We start from the raw sequence: 18562 nt of genomic DNA, 5'->3' as shown, positions 1-18562 counted from the left end.
GCTTTCTGGGCCTGAGTAGCTCAGCTGGTAGGGCATCAGCCTTTTAATCTGAGGGTCTGGGCTTCAAGTCCCTGTTCAGGCTGTCATACAGTCAGTGTTGATAATGATCCTTTTTCCACTTGCTCTTTCAGCCCAGAAGTGTATGTCAATGTTTGGGCTTCCCTCTTTGCTGTAGTTCAAGCGAACTGGCAAAGCTCCACTGTAGTTTATCTTTTTGAGCTTGTGTCAGATTTAATAAATCCTTATCCAGCTCTACAGGCTGAGAAAAGCACGTGATACACCATTGCCCACTTAATTAGGACATCGAAGCCTTACAAGTGCATTTTGCTGTCTGACTATCTCAGTGGGTCAGTTCCAGTTTAACTACAGGTATATCATTCAGCAGAAGCAAGTTTAACTTTAGTATCCGAATTTATTAGAGGTCTTGGATTGTCACAGAAAGGACCTGTGGAACACATACATTAAACTGTTTGCTCATCTGTCTTCACACATGTATGAATTTAAGTGACACCTCATTCATAATCCATAGGCTTTAATATAAATATAACTATAACAGCTTCAATTCTTCTAGGAAATCTTTCCACAAGATTTCGAAGTGTGTTTATGGGAATCTTGCCATTCTTCCAGAATCACATTTGTGAGGTCAGACACTGATGATGGACAAGATGGCCTGGCTCACAGTCTCCACTCTAATTCATCCCAAAGGTGTTCTGTCGTGTTCAGTTCAGGAATCTGTGCAGGCCAGTCAAGTTATTCCGCACCAAACTAGCTCGTCCATATCTTTATGGACCTTGTTTTGTGCATTGGTGAACAGTCATGTTGGAAGAGCAAGGGGTCATCCCCAAACTGTTCCACACAAAGTTCCAAAATATCTTGGTATGCTGAAACAGTGAGAATTCCTTTAACTGGAATTAAGGGGCTGAACCCAACTCCTAATAAAAAACAACCCCACACTATAATCTCCACTCCACCAAACTTTACACTCAGCACAGTGCAGTCAGACAAATACTGTTCCCCTGGCAACCAACAAACCCAGACTCATTCATTAGATTGCCAGACAGAAACGTGTGATTCGTCACTCCAGAGAACACATCTCCACTGCTCTTGAGTCCAGTGGCGGCGTGCTTTACACCACTGCATGTGATGATTTGCATTGTACTTGGTGATGTAAGGCTTGGATGCAGCTGCTCAGCCATCGAAACCCATTCCATAAAGCTCTCTACACAGTGCTCTTGAGGTATTCTTAAAGCCACCTGACGTTTGGAGGGCTGTGGCAATCGACTAGGAAGTTGGCGACCTCTGCGCATTATGAGCCTCAGCATCTGCTGACCCCGCTCTGCATTTTTTATGTGGTCTACCACTTCCTGGATGAATTGCCAGTCGCTTCCACTTTTGTTACACCACTAGCATTTGAATGTGGAATATTTTGTTCTGAGGAAATTTCATGGCTGTACTTATTGCACTGGTTTGCGTCCTATCAGAGTTCTAGGCACAACAAAAATCTCATATATAGCAAAACCATGCATGACAGTGATGGTGTGCCACTGCATTTGATTATTTTCATATATAAAAACAACAGTCTGGTTTGGCTGCTCAGCTCAAGAGAGTGTTTAAGGGCTTGCCTTTAGTAAATGAAGTAGAGTGCTAAATCTAATGTGTGAAATTACAGTGTCTGTCATTTAAATTCAAAAACATGTTGGGAAAAGCAGAAGAATTTCTAAATAAGAGAACTATTTGTCACGGTCCGGGTCAGCGGCCGTGTGAAGAGTGGAAGGAGGACTCAAACGCAGCACTATTTCAGACGTGAAGGGTGATTTATTGACAATACCAAACATAAAGTGGAGATGGCAAAACTGAACTAAGGACGAACTAAACTGGGAGAAACTACACAAAGGAGTGGCAAACCTGAACATGAAGGGAGAACAGCAGGGCGCGCACGCAGAGGATTTCACAGGGTATGAACACAGACGACGCAACGAGGAGCAGAGGAAAACACACACTATAAGTACACAGAGAGACACTGGGAAATCACACACAGGTGGGAGACACAGCTGGACCTGGTTAACCTGACGAGACAGGGGAACACTGACACCAGGGACCAATAGAGGGAGCACAAGCTCAGAACCCAGTACCTAAAATCCCAAAACACAAACCATCCCAAAACAGCCCATGAATAATAAAGAGAATAATAACAATAAAGAACACAAACACAAAGTCACTGAGTCATGGTCGCAGGACCATGACACTATTACCTTTTTCCTGGGGTTTGCTCATGAGTCAGCCCTGAACAAATGTTTCAAAAATATGTTTTCAAAAAATGTGACCAATCTTGTTTCTTTTTATTATATTTTTAATATAACAGAGACAATAAAAACAGCCCAACGTTTAAAATTTTCATAGGATTTCATTTGTAGTAAAATACCTTTAGGTAAATATGAATGCAGCAGCCACACAAGCCATCTCAATTTCATGCATAATGATGTTTGCAGTCACCGTTAAGTTCCTCTTGAATGTTTAACATCTTTATTGTTTGAAAACAGGTGCGGATGATGGAGAATTTCCTTTCCCAGCTCCATAATAAACCAATTGACATGCACAGGCATAAAGCTAGCATTAAGAAAAAAATAGAGGATGTTAGTATTGTTTCATGTAGATTCAGCCGTATAATCAATGCTCAAATTGCAGAAACTAACATAGAATCTGCGCTGTTTTGTCTAGAAACAGGTGTAAGCCATAATTCTACCCATTTAGCTTCCTTCTACTTGTATTTGCTTGTGCACACGCTAGGTAAATTGCACCCAGTTTCACACAGGATGGCATTCATAGGTGATAATCAGGCTCTCTGTATAGAAACGCAAGAACAAGCATTCTTTCAGGGTGCTCATTTCAATCTTTTACTAAATCATGAAGAGTTGTTTTTGTGTCTAAACCTAACCAGAAATGTTCTTCTTTTTGTTCTTTTTTAAAGTTTTTTAAAGCAGAATTACTCTGACATTTTTTTACCACCTTAAAACACATTGGTGATTGATCATTGGTGGTCCAAATAATTTAATGAATTTTAGAGTAAATAAAGCTATTTTTCCTACAAACTGTATAGTTGCAGGTTCCCATGGTTTCCTCTCTGACTGTACTCATTTGAGAATACTCTGACAAACGACTAATTTTAATGCTGTTACCCTGTGAAGTTCATAGATTTAAAGCTGAATTTCTGCTTTTGGATGAAAAGCAGAAGTTTTCTAATACCTGTAGCATCTTCTGCATCATCCAGTGCTAAAATGATCATAAATGAAACTAAAAACACCTGAATCCAGCTACCACTTGATCACTTTATGTGAGCCACTGCAAAAGCAAAAGGTTTTAATGCAGCTGCCCACTCCAAAGGGCCTTAATTTCCTCAGCAGATGTAGCTTTTTCTTTTTAACTGCAAATGGCTCTAACACACAGCTAAAGATAGTTATTTAACTTTATCTGCTCACCCTTTGCTGATGGATATCTTCAGATCAGCCCCTCTTTCTCTGCTACCGCCAAATAGCTCCATCGATTTTCTGAATTTAGACCCATTGCTCTCCAGTGCTTTTAGGTTTATATCACTAAGAGTCTCCTTTTACTTACTTTTACTCTGTCTTTACACTCTTCTTCTTTTCTTCTTTACTTGTCACTTTAATAATTACAGAAATAGTAATTTCAGGGTTGTGAGATGACTGGGACTGAGAAAAAGATTTGCTAGTATCTATTATTTGGTGTAGAATTGTTATCATGGCACAATGGAAGTGAGGCCTATGTGTCATAAACTATTGACCAGGTAAAGATAATGTCTGACAAGCAAAATGCTCGTTAATACTCACTAAGTGATTAGTGCCAAAGTCAGTATCTGCTGTTAAGTCAGTCTGGCTTCCTCAGCGGGCCACCCGACCTTTGAGCGCACTTATTCGACTTGCAGTTCAGGGATAAAACTAAATGCCAATTTGCTTCTGGCTAAAAATGTCAATGGGAAGCGTGACTAAGCAGAACTGAACACCTTTACTCTATGACCCACTGCATGAATGCCATTCTACTTACGTTGGAAGTGATCTTTGCCATTAAGCCTAAACTGCTAACTCAGATTATGTGCATGAAAACGTGGAAGCGTAACAATCCAGTGCAAATTCTCTTCACAATGACTCTCCACCGCTCATCGCTGTCAGCGGGCCAGCATTCTTCACCGTACGTGGCACGCTGGCTCTGGACTGCTGCGACGACAATTTGGGAAGTGAGCCACACACAGATTAATCTGTTCAGCATGAACCCCCAAATTCAGATGGGTGCAAATTTAAACGCAACCTGTGTTGTCACTAATCCTTTTTTAGACAAACAATGCAACCGTAAACAAAGTAAATGTGCTGCTATCGTTTGCTGACTGATGGTGGTTATGAAAAAAATGTGGATATTTTGAGATTGTGTAAATATTAATAAACTAGATTAAGTAACAGCCATACATGCAGGCAACAGCACAAAGCACAACTGAATGGAGCTGATCAGACTGTTTCTTGGACTCAGCTGCCCTCCTGTGGTTATTTTTTAGAAATTAGTTTGTGTGATACTGACACACCTGTTCATACCTCCCGTAGTTCACTAGAACTCATAAAAACATAATGCGTCTGTGCAGATGAAATGATACCTTTAAAAACGTCTTGTAATACAACTTGTTGTCGCGGCTGTAAGACACGAGTTAATGCTGCAGTTTTTTGCTGCTCTGAGCTGGTTTTTAATAAATATTAATACATTTGTTCTGTTAACATAAACTTTGCTTTGGACTAACCCCACAGTGTGTTTATAACTCCCTCAGTTTTTAGTATTTAATCTTTACTGTCATGAATATTTATGTATGTTAATGCTATGTGAGCATTTTTTCTGAAGTCATCTGCTTCAGCAATAAAATCTGGTATTTCTTTTGGAGTTTGATGCACTGAATCCCAATATGTCAGTTAAGTTGACCTTTCTTTTCTTTTGATAAGAAAGAAAAGACATTTGTCATTTATCACTGCTGAACATTGTGTGGATGAGTTTTAATCATACATTCTAAGCTCCGGTTTCTTCGTGTTTCACCTTTTTTCATTGTGTAAAAATATTAAAAAGTTCTATATAGAGCAGACTTAATTTTAACACATATTGGGATATTCAAGCTCAGTTCACATAAACAAAAGTAAAACTAAAAACTCAGCTGAATTATTCATTTTTAGAACCCAGTCTGCAAGACCAGGTTATGATGTCATATCTAGGTGGGATGTTCATACTTGATACAGTTTCTGTTCACCTCGGCCCAATTTCATAAAAATTGGATGACTAGTTTAGAGAGAGTGGCCATCTGAAAATTGGCTTATACCCCAGATATGTTAATAATTTCTGGTTTCAATTTGGAACGTTTAGTCTTAGAACTGACATAGCTGCATTTTGACTGTAATAATAAAAATTTTGGAGCCTGGAGCCTATCCCAGCTGCCATAGAGGGTGAGGCAGGCTACACCTGGACAGGTCACCAGTCTGTCACGTGGGCAACAGCCTAAGTAGAGCAGTCTACACCTCCTTCCCAGCCACCTCCTCCAGCGTGTCCTGGGCCTGCCCTGCGGTCTCCTCCCAGTGGGACTTGGCTGTAACACCTCACCCAGTAGGCGCTCAAGAGACATCCTTGTGAGATTTCCAAACCACCTCAACTAGCTCCTTTTGATGTGGTGGTGTAATGACTATACTCTGAGCCCCTCTCGGACGGCTCAACTCCTCGCCCTATGTCCAAGTTAAAGGCCAGCCATCCTTCGGAGAAAGCTAATTTTCGCTGCTTGTATCCGCCATCTCATTCTTTCAATCACCACTCAAACCTCATGACCATAGGTGAGGGTGGGGACGTAGATCAAATGGTAAATTGAAAGCTTTGCTTTTGCGCCCAGCTCTCCCTTCACCACAACAGACTGGTACAGCGTCCGCATCACTGCAGCTGTAGCATCAGTCCTGTCTGTTGATCTTCCGCTCATTTCTCCCCTCACTCGTGAACAAGAGCCTGAGATATTTAAACTCCTCCACTTGGAGCAGCTACTTGTCCGTGACCCTGAGTGGCCACTCCACCCTTTTCTGTGTGAGGACCATGGCCTCAGACTTGGAGGTCACCACCTGATGACCATCAGCCAAAAGCAGAGATGAGATTCTGAGACTGCTGGAGTGAAAACCTTCTGCCTCTTGGCTACACCTAGAAGTTCTGTCCATAAAAATTATGAATATAATCAGTGACACAGTGCAGCCCTGGCAGAGTCAAACACCCAGATAAGGATCAAATGGCTTGTAGTAATGGGCCAGACACCCCATACTCCCGAAGCACCGACAACATAATAGTCCAAATGACATCAATAGTATACAGCTTTGTGATATAATGGAAAAAAGCTTGTTTAATTTTTTCAGGAGTTGTCCAACTTCTTTCAGGTCAACTCTACTTCAAAATGACTAATGAGTCAATAATTTCTCCTGACACAGAGGATTCTGCTGTTTCACTGATGTGTTAGACCATTTCCTGCTTTTGACATTTCTGATTGCTGTTTGCTCATAATTTGCTCAGAAAATTGCTCCTTGATGTCTTCTGAAATTTATCGAATCTTCTTGAGAAATTCAGTGTCGAGGGCGCTTAATTTTGTCAACCACCATCGACTTTGAGTGATGCTTTTCAAATGTTTTTCACATTGAAGTATGCTATTAGCACAAGACAAGAAGGACTCTAATTAGTGTATAGCAGTGGCGTTTACTGGAGTTTGCATAGTCTTCTCCAACCTTTGCGTGTGTGTGTGCATTGGGACTGTTTGTTTTCCTCCAGCCTGCAGGCGTGCAGCATATCAGCTCAATTATCTTTACTGTCCTATAGTGATTAATTCAATCGCTGCCGGGCATGAAGAACAACAGAAAACAAAGAATACAAAACTAATTTTCTATGCAAATGCTACTACTTTGAGGTAAAACCAGCCCAGTGGATTGCTTTCAGACAACTTGATGTCCAAAACAATCTTATTATTAGCATATATGTTTATTGATTGCACGTCTTTCACGAGTTAATAATGAAAAAGTGCGTATTCTACTATTAGTTCTCCATCAGCAGCTCAAGTTCTAGATAATATTTGACCCAGCAGTCTTGCTGTGTGACCCCGGATTTAGCTCTCTGAAAACATAATCAACAGCATTCTTCACATTCAGCACACACTCTCTGCCGAGCCCACGTTTGTAGCATAGGTCAGAGGATGAATATCACACACAAAAGAGCCGTTACACAACATCAGACCCCTGCAGTAAAGTCATCTTGGCAGTTAGTCAACGCTGTTAAAGTCTGCATGCATACTGTGAGCGGACATGCTGTGTGAAGTATGCCGTACTCTATGTTAAGCAGACATTGGTAAAACTGTTTGAGTAAAGCCTGTGTTAAAAGGCAAAAATCAAGTTAAGTAATGTTTGTAATAGTTTAAAGTATGTTCTCAGACATATAAGGTCAAAGCTACTTTTAGTGAAGTGGATTCTTTTTCTCCAGATGAATTTAGTGAGGATGATGTAATGCAGTTTTACTGCACGGATAAAATGTAACTGTCAGTGACTCAGACAAAAAATGTTTGAATGTTCTCATAAAGTTATATAAAATCAATCTAATATGTTCATGTAAATCTGTGTAATAACAGAAATGTCATGTATTCCTGTTGCTAATCATTAGCCAAATTCTAATTATTTGCTTCTCATGTACACTTACTCATTTAATGGCTCAATCATATGGAGCAGTTTGGGGTTCATTGTCATGTCAGCAAAGATGCAGAGATGCAACCAGCTCTGCACACTGAGCGGCAACCTCTCCATCACTGAGAGTCTGTTGTGTTGTTCTCGGCTCCATATTTAACCTCAGGCTCACTTAAGTCTTGCTTTCAGTCCTGAACTCTCACCCTAAAAGGCAAACAGCCTTTCACTTCTGATACCCTAAGACTCTAAAATAGTCTTCTGTCCCACCACTAATATTTAATAAGATTTTAAGGCCCACCTACAACCCCTAGCTGTCATTTCAGTCCATCGCTTCACATATTTTATGTCACATCTTTTTTTTTTTTACTTCTGCATTTAGAAGAGCTTATCCAGTTCACGCTGAGTGAGAGGCAGGGTATACCATGGTTAAGCTGCCAGTTCATCACAGGACTTACTTAGAGACACAGATAACAATTCACATCACACTGACATTCAATTTAGAATCACCCTTTAAACTAACAAGCAGGTCTCTCCACTGTGGGAGAAAACAAGAGGATACAGAGGAAAGCCAGATGCAGATGCACGCAAGGTAACCAGCCAGTAGGGTCGCACCCAGGACCTTCTTTATTTGATATACTGATTTATTTACTTATAAGTCATCCAGTTATGTTTGTTTTACTTTCATTGAGCTTTGTGTTGCATCATTTCATTTTAAGATTGTTTTTAGCCCACGCCATAAAACACTGATGGGGTATTGTCGTCAACATACTGTGACCAGCGGGCGGTAGTTTGTGCAAGTCTGTGAGTGCAATAACTTGAGAATGAGAACTAAAAATCCTTAACAAGTTTAAATCTTAGTGACCTTGACCTCAAGGTCAACTTCAAAGTTTTCTGAAAATCTTGTGAATGTGATAAAATGAGAGTGAGGCGATGTAGGATTCTGAAACTGACACCATAGGTGTATCTACTAGAAGGCTGAGAGGCAGCGCCGGCAGCTTCTAGTATTTTTTAGATACATTATCATGTTTATGTGGTTTTCATGCTTTCCCTTTACAATACGTATTACATACGTTTTTGTATACTTGTATAGTACCGTTAATACTTGTGCCTGAGAGCTCTCCGGGGCTCTTGGATCTGTATCCTCCTGTTTTCTCCATGCTTGTTAGTTTAAAGGGTGATTCTGTTCCTAAATGTGCTATAATAATAAAAGTGACTTGACTTGATGTTGATGCCGGTCAAGTCAAATCAAATCCAGCCACTGACCGATTAGCTAAGATCTGAGTGATAACAATTTCTGGCATTGTCATTAAGACAAACATGAATTTTAGACACTTCTGTATTATTAATTTAATATGTTTTTTAGTGTTCTAAATCAGAATCAGAAAGGGTTTTATTGCCAAATGTTGAGCAGGTTTACAACATTGGGAAATTGCTGCGGTACTTAGTGCAAAACGTACTGTCAGTCTTAAATAAACTTAAAAATTAAAATTAAAAGTGCTAAGAAGGTAGATATATACATGAATGCAGGTGGTGATCAGTGCAAAAATGGAATGATGCAGTGAACACAGTGTAGGGTCATGTGTTTGTGGTGCGAACAGTCATATGGTTATTGTTCATGAGTCCAGCAGCAGAGGAGAAGAAACTGTTCTTATGGCGAGAGGTTCTGGTCTGAATGGACCGGAGCCTCCTGCCTGAGGGGAGCAGGTCAAACAGACTGTGTCCAGGGTGAGAAGGGTCACCCCGGAATCTAACCTAAGCCAATGATGTACATTTACTATGTTCTCTAATTGTAGCAAAAATAAAAAAGTAGGCATATTCTTCAATGTAACTTTATTTATACAGCACTTTGGCAACAGCGGGAAGAAAAAACTCCCTTTTAACAGGAAGAAACTTCCAGCAGAGCCAGGCTCAGGGAGGGGCGTTTACAGCACAAGTGTGCTTTTATAAACTCCAACAAGAGAGAGAAAAAAGGGCCAAAACAGCATCAGTGTTATTTCAGCCTTCATACATCCTCTCTGGTGAGCTGCTGTGTTCGATCTCTTTTCATTAATTTTCAATTTAAGGAATGTCGTGATGGAGAGGTCAGAATATGTTTTGTCTGAGCCTCAGTGGAAGACCACTTATGGGTAGTTACAGCAGGCATGGTGTGCCACAGGCGTTGTCTAGTCAACCTTCCACCACCCATTATGCTGCAATGAGTCACTCACACCCCATGCCTGATTTCATTTACTGGCTCACGTGTGAAAATCTCTCTCATTTCCTTTCCACGTGAACCTCTCATGTGAGAGGAAACATTTTCTCAACTTAATCACCCATCTTATATTAGATCAAAGCGTTATCAGCCCTGTCCTCCAGACATGAATAGCCTTTGTGTAGTATGAGGTTAATAAAGGCTCAAATGAGCAAATATATTCTTGAGCTGTAGAATCACACAGATTAAAATGTTTTCAATCAAACTAAGAGCCATTTTATGAGCTGCAGGACAGTCCTGTACTGAATTTGATATCATGCATTATCATGCTTCTGTGTCATAAGATAATAGAGAGAGTGAAGCAGACGTCACTTTAATAAACTACCTGCTGGTGAAATCTGCCATGTTCGTGTCAGTTAACTGACAGATGAGGCTATTGGGTCCTGTAACTGTCTCTCATTATTCTCATGAGCATATTTTACACATCAAACAGCAACTTTACCACGTGCCACAATTAAACTCTGCTGTGCTGTTTGAATGAGCTTGAAAACAAGCAAATAAGCTCTGAAAATCTGCGATACAACATGTAAAAGACTATGTTTGTGTGCATTGGGTTTTAGATTTCAGAGATTGCAGTGAGAAATGCCACTAAATGCTAACATGAAACAGCACAAAGTGCTGTTGAACTCTGCTTTCACTGCTCTCTCTGCTTTCACTGCTGGGGGTAAATTATGGTTGGTGTGTGTAAACTTCCAGGCCTTATTTGGAAAGGTGCCGAGCAGCGCAGCACTGCAGTAGGTCCTTAAACCTTTGTGGGAGAGCTTGGCAAATCCAAAAGGGCACAAGTAAAGGGATAGCTGGCATTTTTTGAACAGTTAACACTTAAAAAAAAAAATTAATATTTAACAACAACAAACAAAAAAAAAGCTCATTGAGCACTTCAGTCTTACAGTCCATACATGCCAGACCCCCCGGAGCAAACATTTTATTAGGAATTTAAAAGTTATTCTCACATTTACAAAGCCTTTAACACCACAAGAGTCCAGGTGAAACCCTTTCTAAGCTAAACGGGGGGCGTTAAGCTTGTGGTGCTTTATATGCTTTATTTTCCTCATATATATATATATATATATAGATAGATAGATAGATAGATAGATAGATAGATAGATAGATAGATAGATAGATAGATAGATAGATAGATAGATAGATAGATAGATAGATAAAATGGCCAAGAATTGTCTCATTTCATACACTTGCCTATACTGGTATACACTTTTTTAGGTACTATGAGAGGAGAATTAATCCTGGGCTAGCATTAGCTGAATTAATAAGTTTCAGTTCACATAAATAGAGTAGCGGCTCAATCAGATTATAAAGGAAACTTCTGCTATAAAACTAACCGTTTACTTCTGCTTCTCGCGGCTCCAGCCACCTTTAAATCAGGCTTTTAAATTGCTGCCTATTTTTTCCCATCTCCATTTCAATATGAATATTGCTAGAATAAACCGATATAAATACCAAGCCCTCCAAGCACTGTAGACTAAACGTGATCAAAATGCAGTTTAAGCCTCTCTAAACCCTTCTCTGTCTCTGTGAAAGCAGTCAGCCAGATACTGTTTGCTCCTTTCCAATGAATCCAAATGGTTCCATGCATTACTGTCTCACAGAATTCATGTGTGGGTTTGTAACATTTACAACTGGGTCCACCTTCTCCTTACATTTTATTTCTTTGTTTACCAGATCATTGAACTTGCTGGCCTCCTAGTCCATGTCGATTTCCCAGTAATGAAATAAGACCTGCTTGCCTTTAATAAGGCAAAAGAAAATTACATTGTGTTACTGCATTGATCAGGTATGTCTCTTCAAAATGTGCCTCCAGCTAACCTGGAAAAAAAATAAAAACACTTGTTGGATTTCTGAGGGTGACTAGGAGTTAAAAATAAAAATGTATGGATTAGATGCTCAATTTATTTATTTTATTTTGTTGTTTCTTTTTCTTTGTTGTCACAGTGACAGAGACACACTGATTATCTGCGAACACAGCTAATCCTGTCCACTTAATTTTATTTTGTGGGGGGTCTGCAATTTTTGCAAAGGAATTTTAAACCATGCTCTACATACTTTTGAGGTATGCTCACTTCCAGAGGTAGCTGTGTGACTTTGACTTCAAGCAGTCAGTCAGGGTTCAGTGCTTTAGCTACTATTTGACCAAATGCTAGAAGGCAGGAGTCCAAGCAGTTTTTGAGATTTCTGAGACCATTAGCTGCCAAACTTATGGGCAGCTGGACAAACCTTTTTCTACAATAATATAAAGAATCACAGCTGGAGTCTTCTAGATAAAAATATGATTAACATATGTGATTTGTGCAATCCACGTTTATATAAGTAGACACGACACCGGTACGCAGTCATCAGCTCAGCGTCACTGATGTGTAGAAAAAGTACATCCCAGAGTACATCTCCTCAAACTCTAAAGTAGTTTCTCCACAGTAGCTTGATCTCCAGCAGTGATCACTGAACCTGAAAGACAGAGGGGTAAACACGAGCCTCCTTATGAGGTGAATCACAATTTATAATACAACATGGCGAAGGCGGTCGTATCAGTTCAAGGTCAGTGGCTGGTTTTGGGTTCCAGAGCCTGTTTTTAATGCAGGCCGTAAACACTGCTTTAGACCACCTTCTATTTTAACAGTAAATAAAGGAGGGTAATGAAGGATTCAGTTTTAGGAACATTAAACATTAAATATTAAATATTGAATTAAGGGCAGTCATTTAACTAAACCTGCAGCATCTGTCACAAACTACTCCACCCCTATTCTCCAAGCTGAAACCTTCTTGTGATCTAATGCATCCCTCTGAACACTATGGGGGGATTGTGTTTTTCAAACCTTGGCACCAAAGTTTTGGAACAATTTACCGCTCACTCTTTGTGCCCTTGACTCTGTGGCATCCTTAAAAAATAGCTTCAAACTCATCTATTCAGACAGTCTCTGCACAGAAATATTTACAAAACGCAAAAGTGAAATAGCATATAATCAGGCTACTTATGTTCAGAAAATGGCCTGCATTTGTATAGCGCTTTACTCAGTCACTTCACACTACATTCAGTCATTCACACACACATTCACACACTGGTGATGGCAAGCTACATCGTAGCCACAGCTGCCCTGGGGCGCACTGACAGAGGCGAGGCTGCCGGACACTGGCGCCACCGGGCCCTCTGACCACCACCAGTAGGCAAACATGGGGTTAGTATCTTGCCCAAGGATATTTGGCATGCAGCTAGGAGGCAACCACCGACCTTCTGATTAGTAGCTGACCTGCTCTGCCACCTGAGCTACAGCCACCGCCAATGGTCACAATAGTCAAAAGTATAATAGCATAATCTTTAATAAGTCAAAAATAAACTATATATACTGGATAAAATGCTAAAACCCCACAGGTGAACATGTGCATTCAGTTAGCAAAATGAGTTACTAGAAGTATGGTGTACTTTTTTCTATATTTATATATCTGCTATAGAACACAAATTTTGGACATATATTAACGTGGACAATTGCATTGTAAATGCACACACAGTGCACTGGTAGCCTCATGTTGTCCTGTTGCATGGGCTCAGATAATATTAGTGTTTTCTGCAGCTGATGTGATAGCATCAAGTGAAGCTGTGAAACACTTTCAGCACCTTCACATGTTTGTGCCTTGAAGTTTTCGGGTTGATGTAAAGGCAGAAAAAGATCTGATGAGCAGCTGCAAAATATCTAACATCTAAAGACTACAACGACCCTGAACAACAACAAAAAATCACTTTATTCATAAGAACAGTTTATGATTTTACTGTTGTTGAAACTCTACTGCTTCAAGTGGCATGAGCTGCATGCTGGTCGAATTTTAATCCAAAAACATGTAAGACATTATAGGTAGCACTTAGTAAGAATCCGATACCCAAAGTGCATATTCATGATGTATGGTCAGCTCTTTGTAATGTGCATGAAATGCACTAAAAGGCTCTTCAAAACCCCTTTGGTGGCTTTTTTGGAACAAAAAACACTTGGATGCAAAATGTTTGCCACATATCCAAAGAACTTGTTGCTGTTTAAACATTCCAAAGCTGTTTCCTCAGTCAATGGCATGACAAGTGGTTACACAGTGCATGCTTTTTAGCTACACTTTTCTCCTTTTTGTAAAAGTTTCACTTCCCTCTAAGTGTCATTGCTCAAGAGACACATCATTTCAGCCCGAGTAAAGCTGCAAGCTGCTCTCACAGGTGAAACATTTTGTCAGGCTTCTGTTCTGTCTAAGCCCTGCTGTAAAGACCTTGAGGGGTCAGAGACTGTGACAAGGTCCTGCAGGGCCTAGACTGCTCCAGTCTTGGTTTGTTAACCTCTGCCTTGTTTCTGTCAAATTCTTCATACACAAGAACAGAAAGTAGGGAGAGCAGCACCAGCTATCTGCCATTTGCCCTCCTCTGCTGCTCCCTTAATAGCCTCAAAGATGGACATCTTCCCAGCACCTGACAGATGAGGCTAAAGGCGAGCGCAGGAGAATGCATATGTCTGCTACCTAATCTCTAGGGTCAGACCAAGTTCACTGGAGCAGGCTAGAAACAAATTAGAGTATTTCTTCAGGGGAAGTGGTCTGCTGGTTGCAGAGTGGAATCTGCAGATTATCATGGAAAAAACGAATGGGTGTGAATTGAAGAAGGGTGTTTCTACAACAACATAATCTGAGTAGATTAGATCTGCACACTTTTCACGATACTCTATTAAACACCCGGTTAAGAAATGCGCCTAAAGAAATGCACCTGATGGACATTTTAATCTGATTGAAGCCAAGAGTTTTCTTCTCTGTGTCAGAGACAAAGAATCCACATACTTGCACAAATGAGGATGTTATTCTGGACAAGCTTTTGTCAGACACGTTGCCGGGTGTGTGATAGCACCCAGGCTTTCTCACTTACTTCCTGATTATTTTTGTGTCTGCTTCGATCGGGGCAGTGGTTCAGTGAGTAAACAACTGGCTGAACTTAGTTGAAGGTGCGCACGCTTGTTTCCAGGCAAACTGATTTAATAGAACATGGTGTTGATATAGGTGATGCTGAGCCTATCACGCTGGGTTTCTGTAGGGAGTCTCCATAGAAGTGCAAAGTACTAGACGCAGACAGGGTATTAGTATAAATTCTTCATCTATTTGGGCTTCTCCCTGCTTTTTATGAAGTAAGAAATATTCCTTTTCTCTCCCAATGATGACAGACTCTGTGGGGCCAGCTGAACATATCTGTAAGCTCGATCTTCTTAAGGGTTACTGGCAGGTTCCTTGTTCTAAGAGTCAGAGAAGCATGTGATTTGTAACATCAGGGCTATTTTCAAAGGATTTTTCACATCATGTAATATTTTCAAAGACCTATCTTGAGAAGACATCTGTAAAGATTGTGGCTTATAGGAATGGGTCAAAGTAAAACTTGAATGTGTTTTATAAGCTCGAAGTTAATGGCATTGGATGTACTGTGTCCTAAATAGATTTGCAAAGGATGTTTTGCCAGTATTCTTTCAAGGGGACATGAAATGAGTCAGCTATGTTTAAGTTAAATAATAGAGGTGAATCATTTCTAGGCTTCAACCCTGTCACTGCTGGTGATTTTACTTGCACTACATCACAGACTTTAATATACAACAAAAGGTTTTGAAAAGTATATGCATCCATTCATTGCACGAATTGTCCAGCTATCATACTTTTGTGCCTGTATTGGCATAAAGCATCAAGATATCCACAGTCTATTTCTTAAGACATGGATAGGAAACCCATGCCCTCTTTCTCACCCTGTCTGGGATGAATCCAGGCTTCCAGGATGATATTATTAAGTTCAAGTTGTAGTATTTCCCATTAGTGTTTGCATTATATTGCTTTCACAAATTTGTCAATTTAATACATTTGCAAATAAATACGAATATTTTTGGATAACAGTCCATTTCATATATGAGAGACCTCAGAAATTATGAAAAACCTTCTTTTCCTTTGTTCTACTTGTAGCAGTGGTTTAAGTGGTCTAATAATGGTCCAAGAATAAATATATCAAGCAGCCTATATCTTCTTAGGCCATCATTAGACCATAATTTTGACTGTGATTGTGACTCGTTGAGCCTATGCTTTGATACACACTTTTGGCCAATTATTTGGTATAGCTAGTGCAGTGTGAGAAAAGTGAACTGGTGGGATTAAGCAAAAATTAAAAGTCGATGTGTTCATGTGGATGTGGAAGCTGTACAAAAAACTGCAAATCTATTCTTGAATAACTGCAACAATCCAGGTCTCAAACAATCATAACACGAAGTGTGATGTGCTGTTAAGTTGTGAGACAGTTTTGAGACATGGGTGTGAATGTTTTAGCCGAGTATCCACCAGAATAGACTTTGCTGATCTCAAGTACACACAGGATCCTCACTCATTTTGGGGTGAGCAGGAATCAATAACTGTAAAACAAACAAGCGCAATAGAAAATCTTTCTGCACATGGTTTATTTAAAATTCTTATAACTTCATACAAACAGTATATTTCAGGGACTGACTTACAGTCAAACAACCAAACATAAAGATATAAAACACTTTGACAAAAAACCACTTTATTCAGTTGTTCGTTTACAGTGTTTAGACTTGAATAAATAGAAATATTACGCATCACTTCCAAGAATTAATTAACGGATTTAGCACTTTTCAGCCACTTTTTTCGGGAGAAGAAACTTTCACTCTAATCATGAGAAATGATCTTTGGCATATACATAATAAGTAAAGGCACATTTAGTTTGTGCATAGAATTTCTTTGGATCTGAAGCCACATCTGAAAAAATCTTGTAAAACACACATACACTGCAAACACAATTCATACATCGCTGCACACTTTTGGATTTTAAATGGCAAGAGGCTGGATGAAGAATGACACTATGTTAACTTAAGTGCAGTTAAAGTGCAGAAAGCATCTGTAACCTCTGTGAAATTGTTTTGTGCCCATGTTCTCTGAAGCATAACAGCTTTTACCTTTTTATAGAGTTTTTTTTTTAACACACATGCGACACGCGGTAATGTTTCACTGACAGATATCCACCTGATGGAGTCTCCTCTTCTTTTGTCACATTTCTACTAAAACGACTCAGTCCGTCTCCTGGCAAACACTGCAGACATGCTTTTCACTATGCCCTTCAACCTTAGAGGCTTCTTCGTGGTTAGCTTGGCATCCTTCAATCTGTCCACCAGGCCGTGAAAGACCATGAGGACACTGTGGTAGTTCTCGGCGGCTGACACCTCATAGAACTGGCAGTCTGTGTTGAGAGCCAGCAGCCGGCCCTCTTCGCTCGTCACTGTCCGTCTGTGGTGCAGGTCCCTTTTGTTACCCACAATCACTATGGGTACTTTGTCTGCACTCAGGCAGTCCTTGGTGGATTTGATAGTCTGAATGAGCCTGCTAACTGTGTTGAAACTGGCCCTGTCGCAGATGCTGTAGACCAGAACAAAGCCATCGGCCCATCGCACCTTCTTCTCAAAGAGTGACGAGTCTGCAGAGAAATCCTGCAAAACCACACACTGAAGTTCATATTAAGCAACAGTTGGAGGCAGAAAGCAACAAAGTACATTTGTCCTAGCATTTTATATTTTTGTACAAAAACAAGACAGTCAGTCATTTTAAATTTTTATTTTGTGATACTCCATTTCTAGGACTTACAGACACGAGCTTATAGATATTTAGTTTTTTATTTATTGCTATCATGACCAGCTCACACATTCAAAATGTTCTTCGAACTTTAAGATAATTTTAAAAATAATATTAGAATAAAAGGAACAGCCTACTTTTACTTTTAATATATTTACCTTATACCAGCACTAATACCTTTGCTTTTACTTAGACTGGGATTTCTTTTAAATTTTTAAACACTATATATCAAGAAACGGGAGTTTTTAAATAGAAAAATTAGAATTAGTAACAACATATTGAAGTTCTTACCTGAGAATAATGTGAATCCCAAATATTGAGAGTGACCGCCCTCCCATCTACTATGAAGCTGTGGCTGTAGATTGATTCTGCAAGACACAAAAGATAGTTTAGGAGATGTTTAAGGCATCAATGCATCAAAGTTAGCAATAAATAAATAAAATAAAGAGTGGGCACTTACCAATATCTCCATACTCTCCAATGAATCTCCGAGTTAACAGGCGGACAGTCAGCGCTAAAAAGACACAAACTTTAGTTCACTGTGTGGAAAAGAGACGTAAGTGTAACCTCTCATCTCCACTGAAAATGTGTTTGTTTGTTTTTTACCTGATTTCCCAACGCTCTCCATCCCCATAACAACAATGTTGGCATCCATATTCAATGAAACAGCTGTATTGTGCCTCTCTGAGGAGGCTGCTGCTGTGCCACTGCTGCCGTCTGACAGCAGTTATTATACGGCAGACAGGTGGGCGGGGTAAACAAACCCCAACCACTTCCACCCCCCACACCACCACCATCAACAACAACAGCAGTAACTTAATGATGTCTCCCTCACGTGGTTCCTCGCTTGCGTCTCTCCTGTGGAGTGCGCTGAAGCAGAGGGAGTAAAGTCCAAAATGGTTCTGTCATTACGTCAGATAACCTCATTTCCACTGTATGC

General features: G+C 40.0%; 1 protein-coding gene across 1 annotated transcript; it reads right to left on the bottom strand.

The window, feature by feature from the left end:
* Positions 1 to 16418: 16418 nt before the first annotated feature.
* Positions 16419 to 18349, bottom strand: si:dkeyp-59c12.1. The gene is made up of 4 exons (XM_004553205.3): positions 18229 to 18349; positions 18083 to 18136; positions 17914 to 17990; positions 16419 to 17480 (listed from the first exon to the last, which is right to left on the bottom strand). Exons 1-4 carry the CDS (start codon positions 18275 to 18277, stop codon positions 17055 to 17057), a joined length of 606 nt encoding a protein of 201 aa, XP_004553262.1. The 5' UTR covers positions 18278 to 18349; the 3' UTR covers positions 16419 to 17054.
* Between the last annotated feature and the right edge of the window lie 213 nt (positions 18350 to 18562).

Source organism: Maylandia zebra, linkage group LG7, assembly GCF_041146795.1.
Source record: "Maylandia zebra isolate NMK-2024a linkage group LG7, Mzebra_GT3a, whole genome shotgun sequence".
NCBI lineage: Eukaryota > Metazoa > Chordata > Actinopteri > Cichliformes > Cichlidae > Maylandia > Maylandia zebra.
This window is presented reverse-complemented; position numbering and strand designations above follow the sequence as displayed.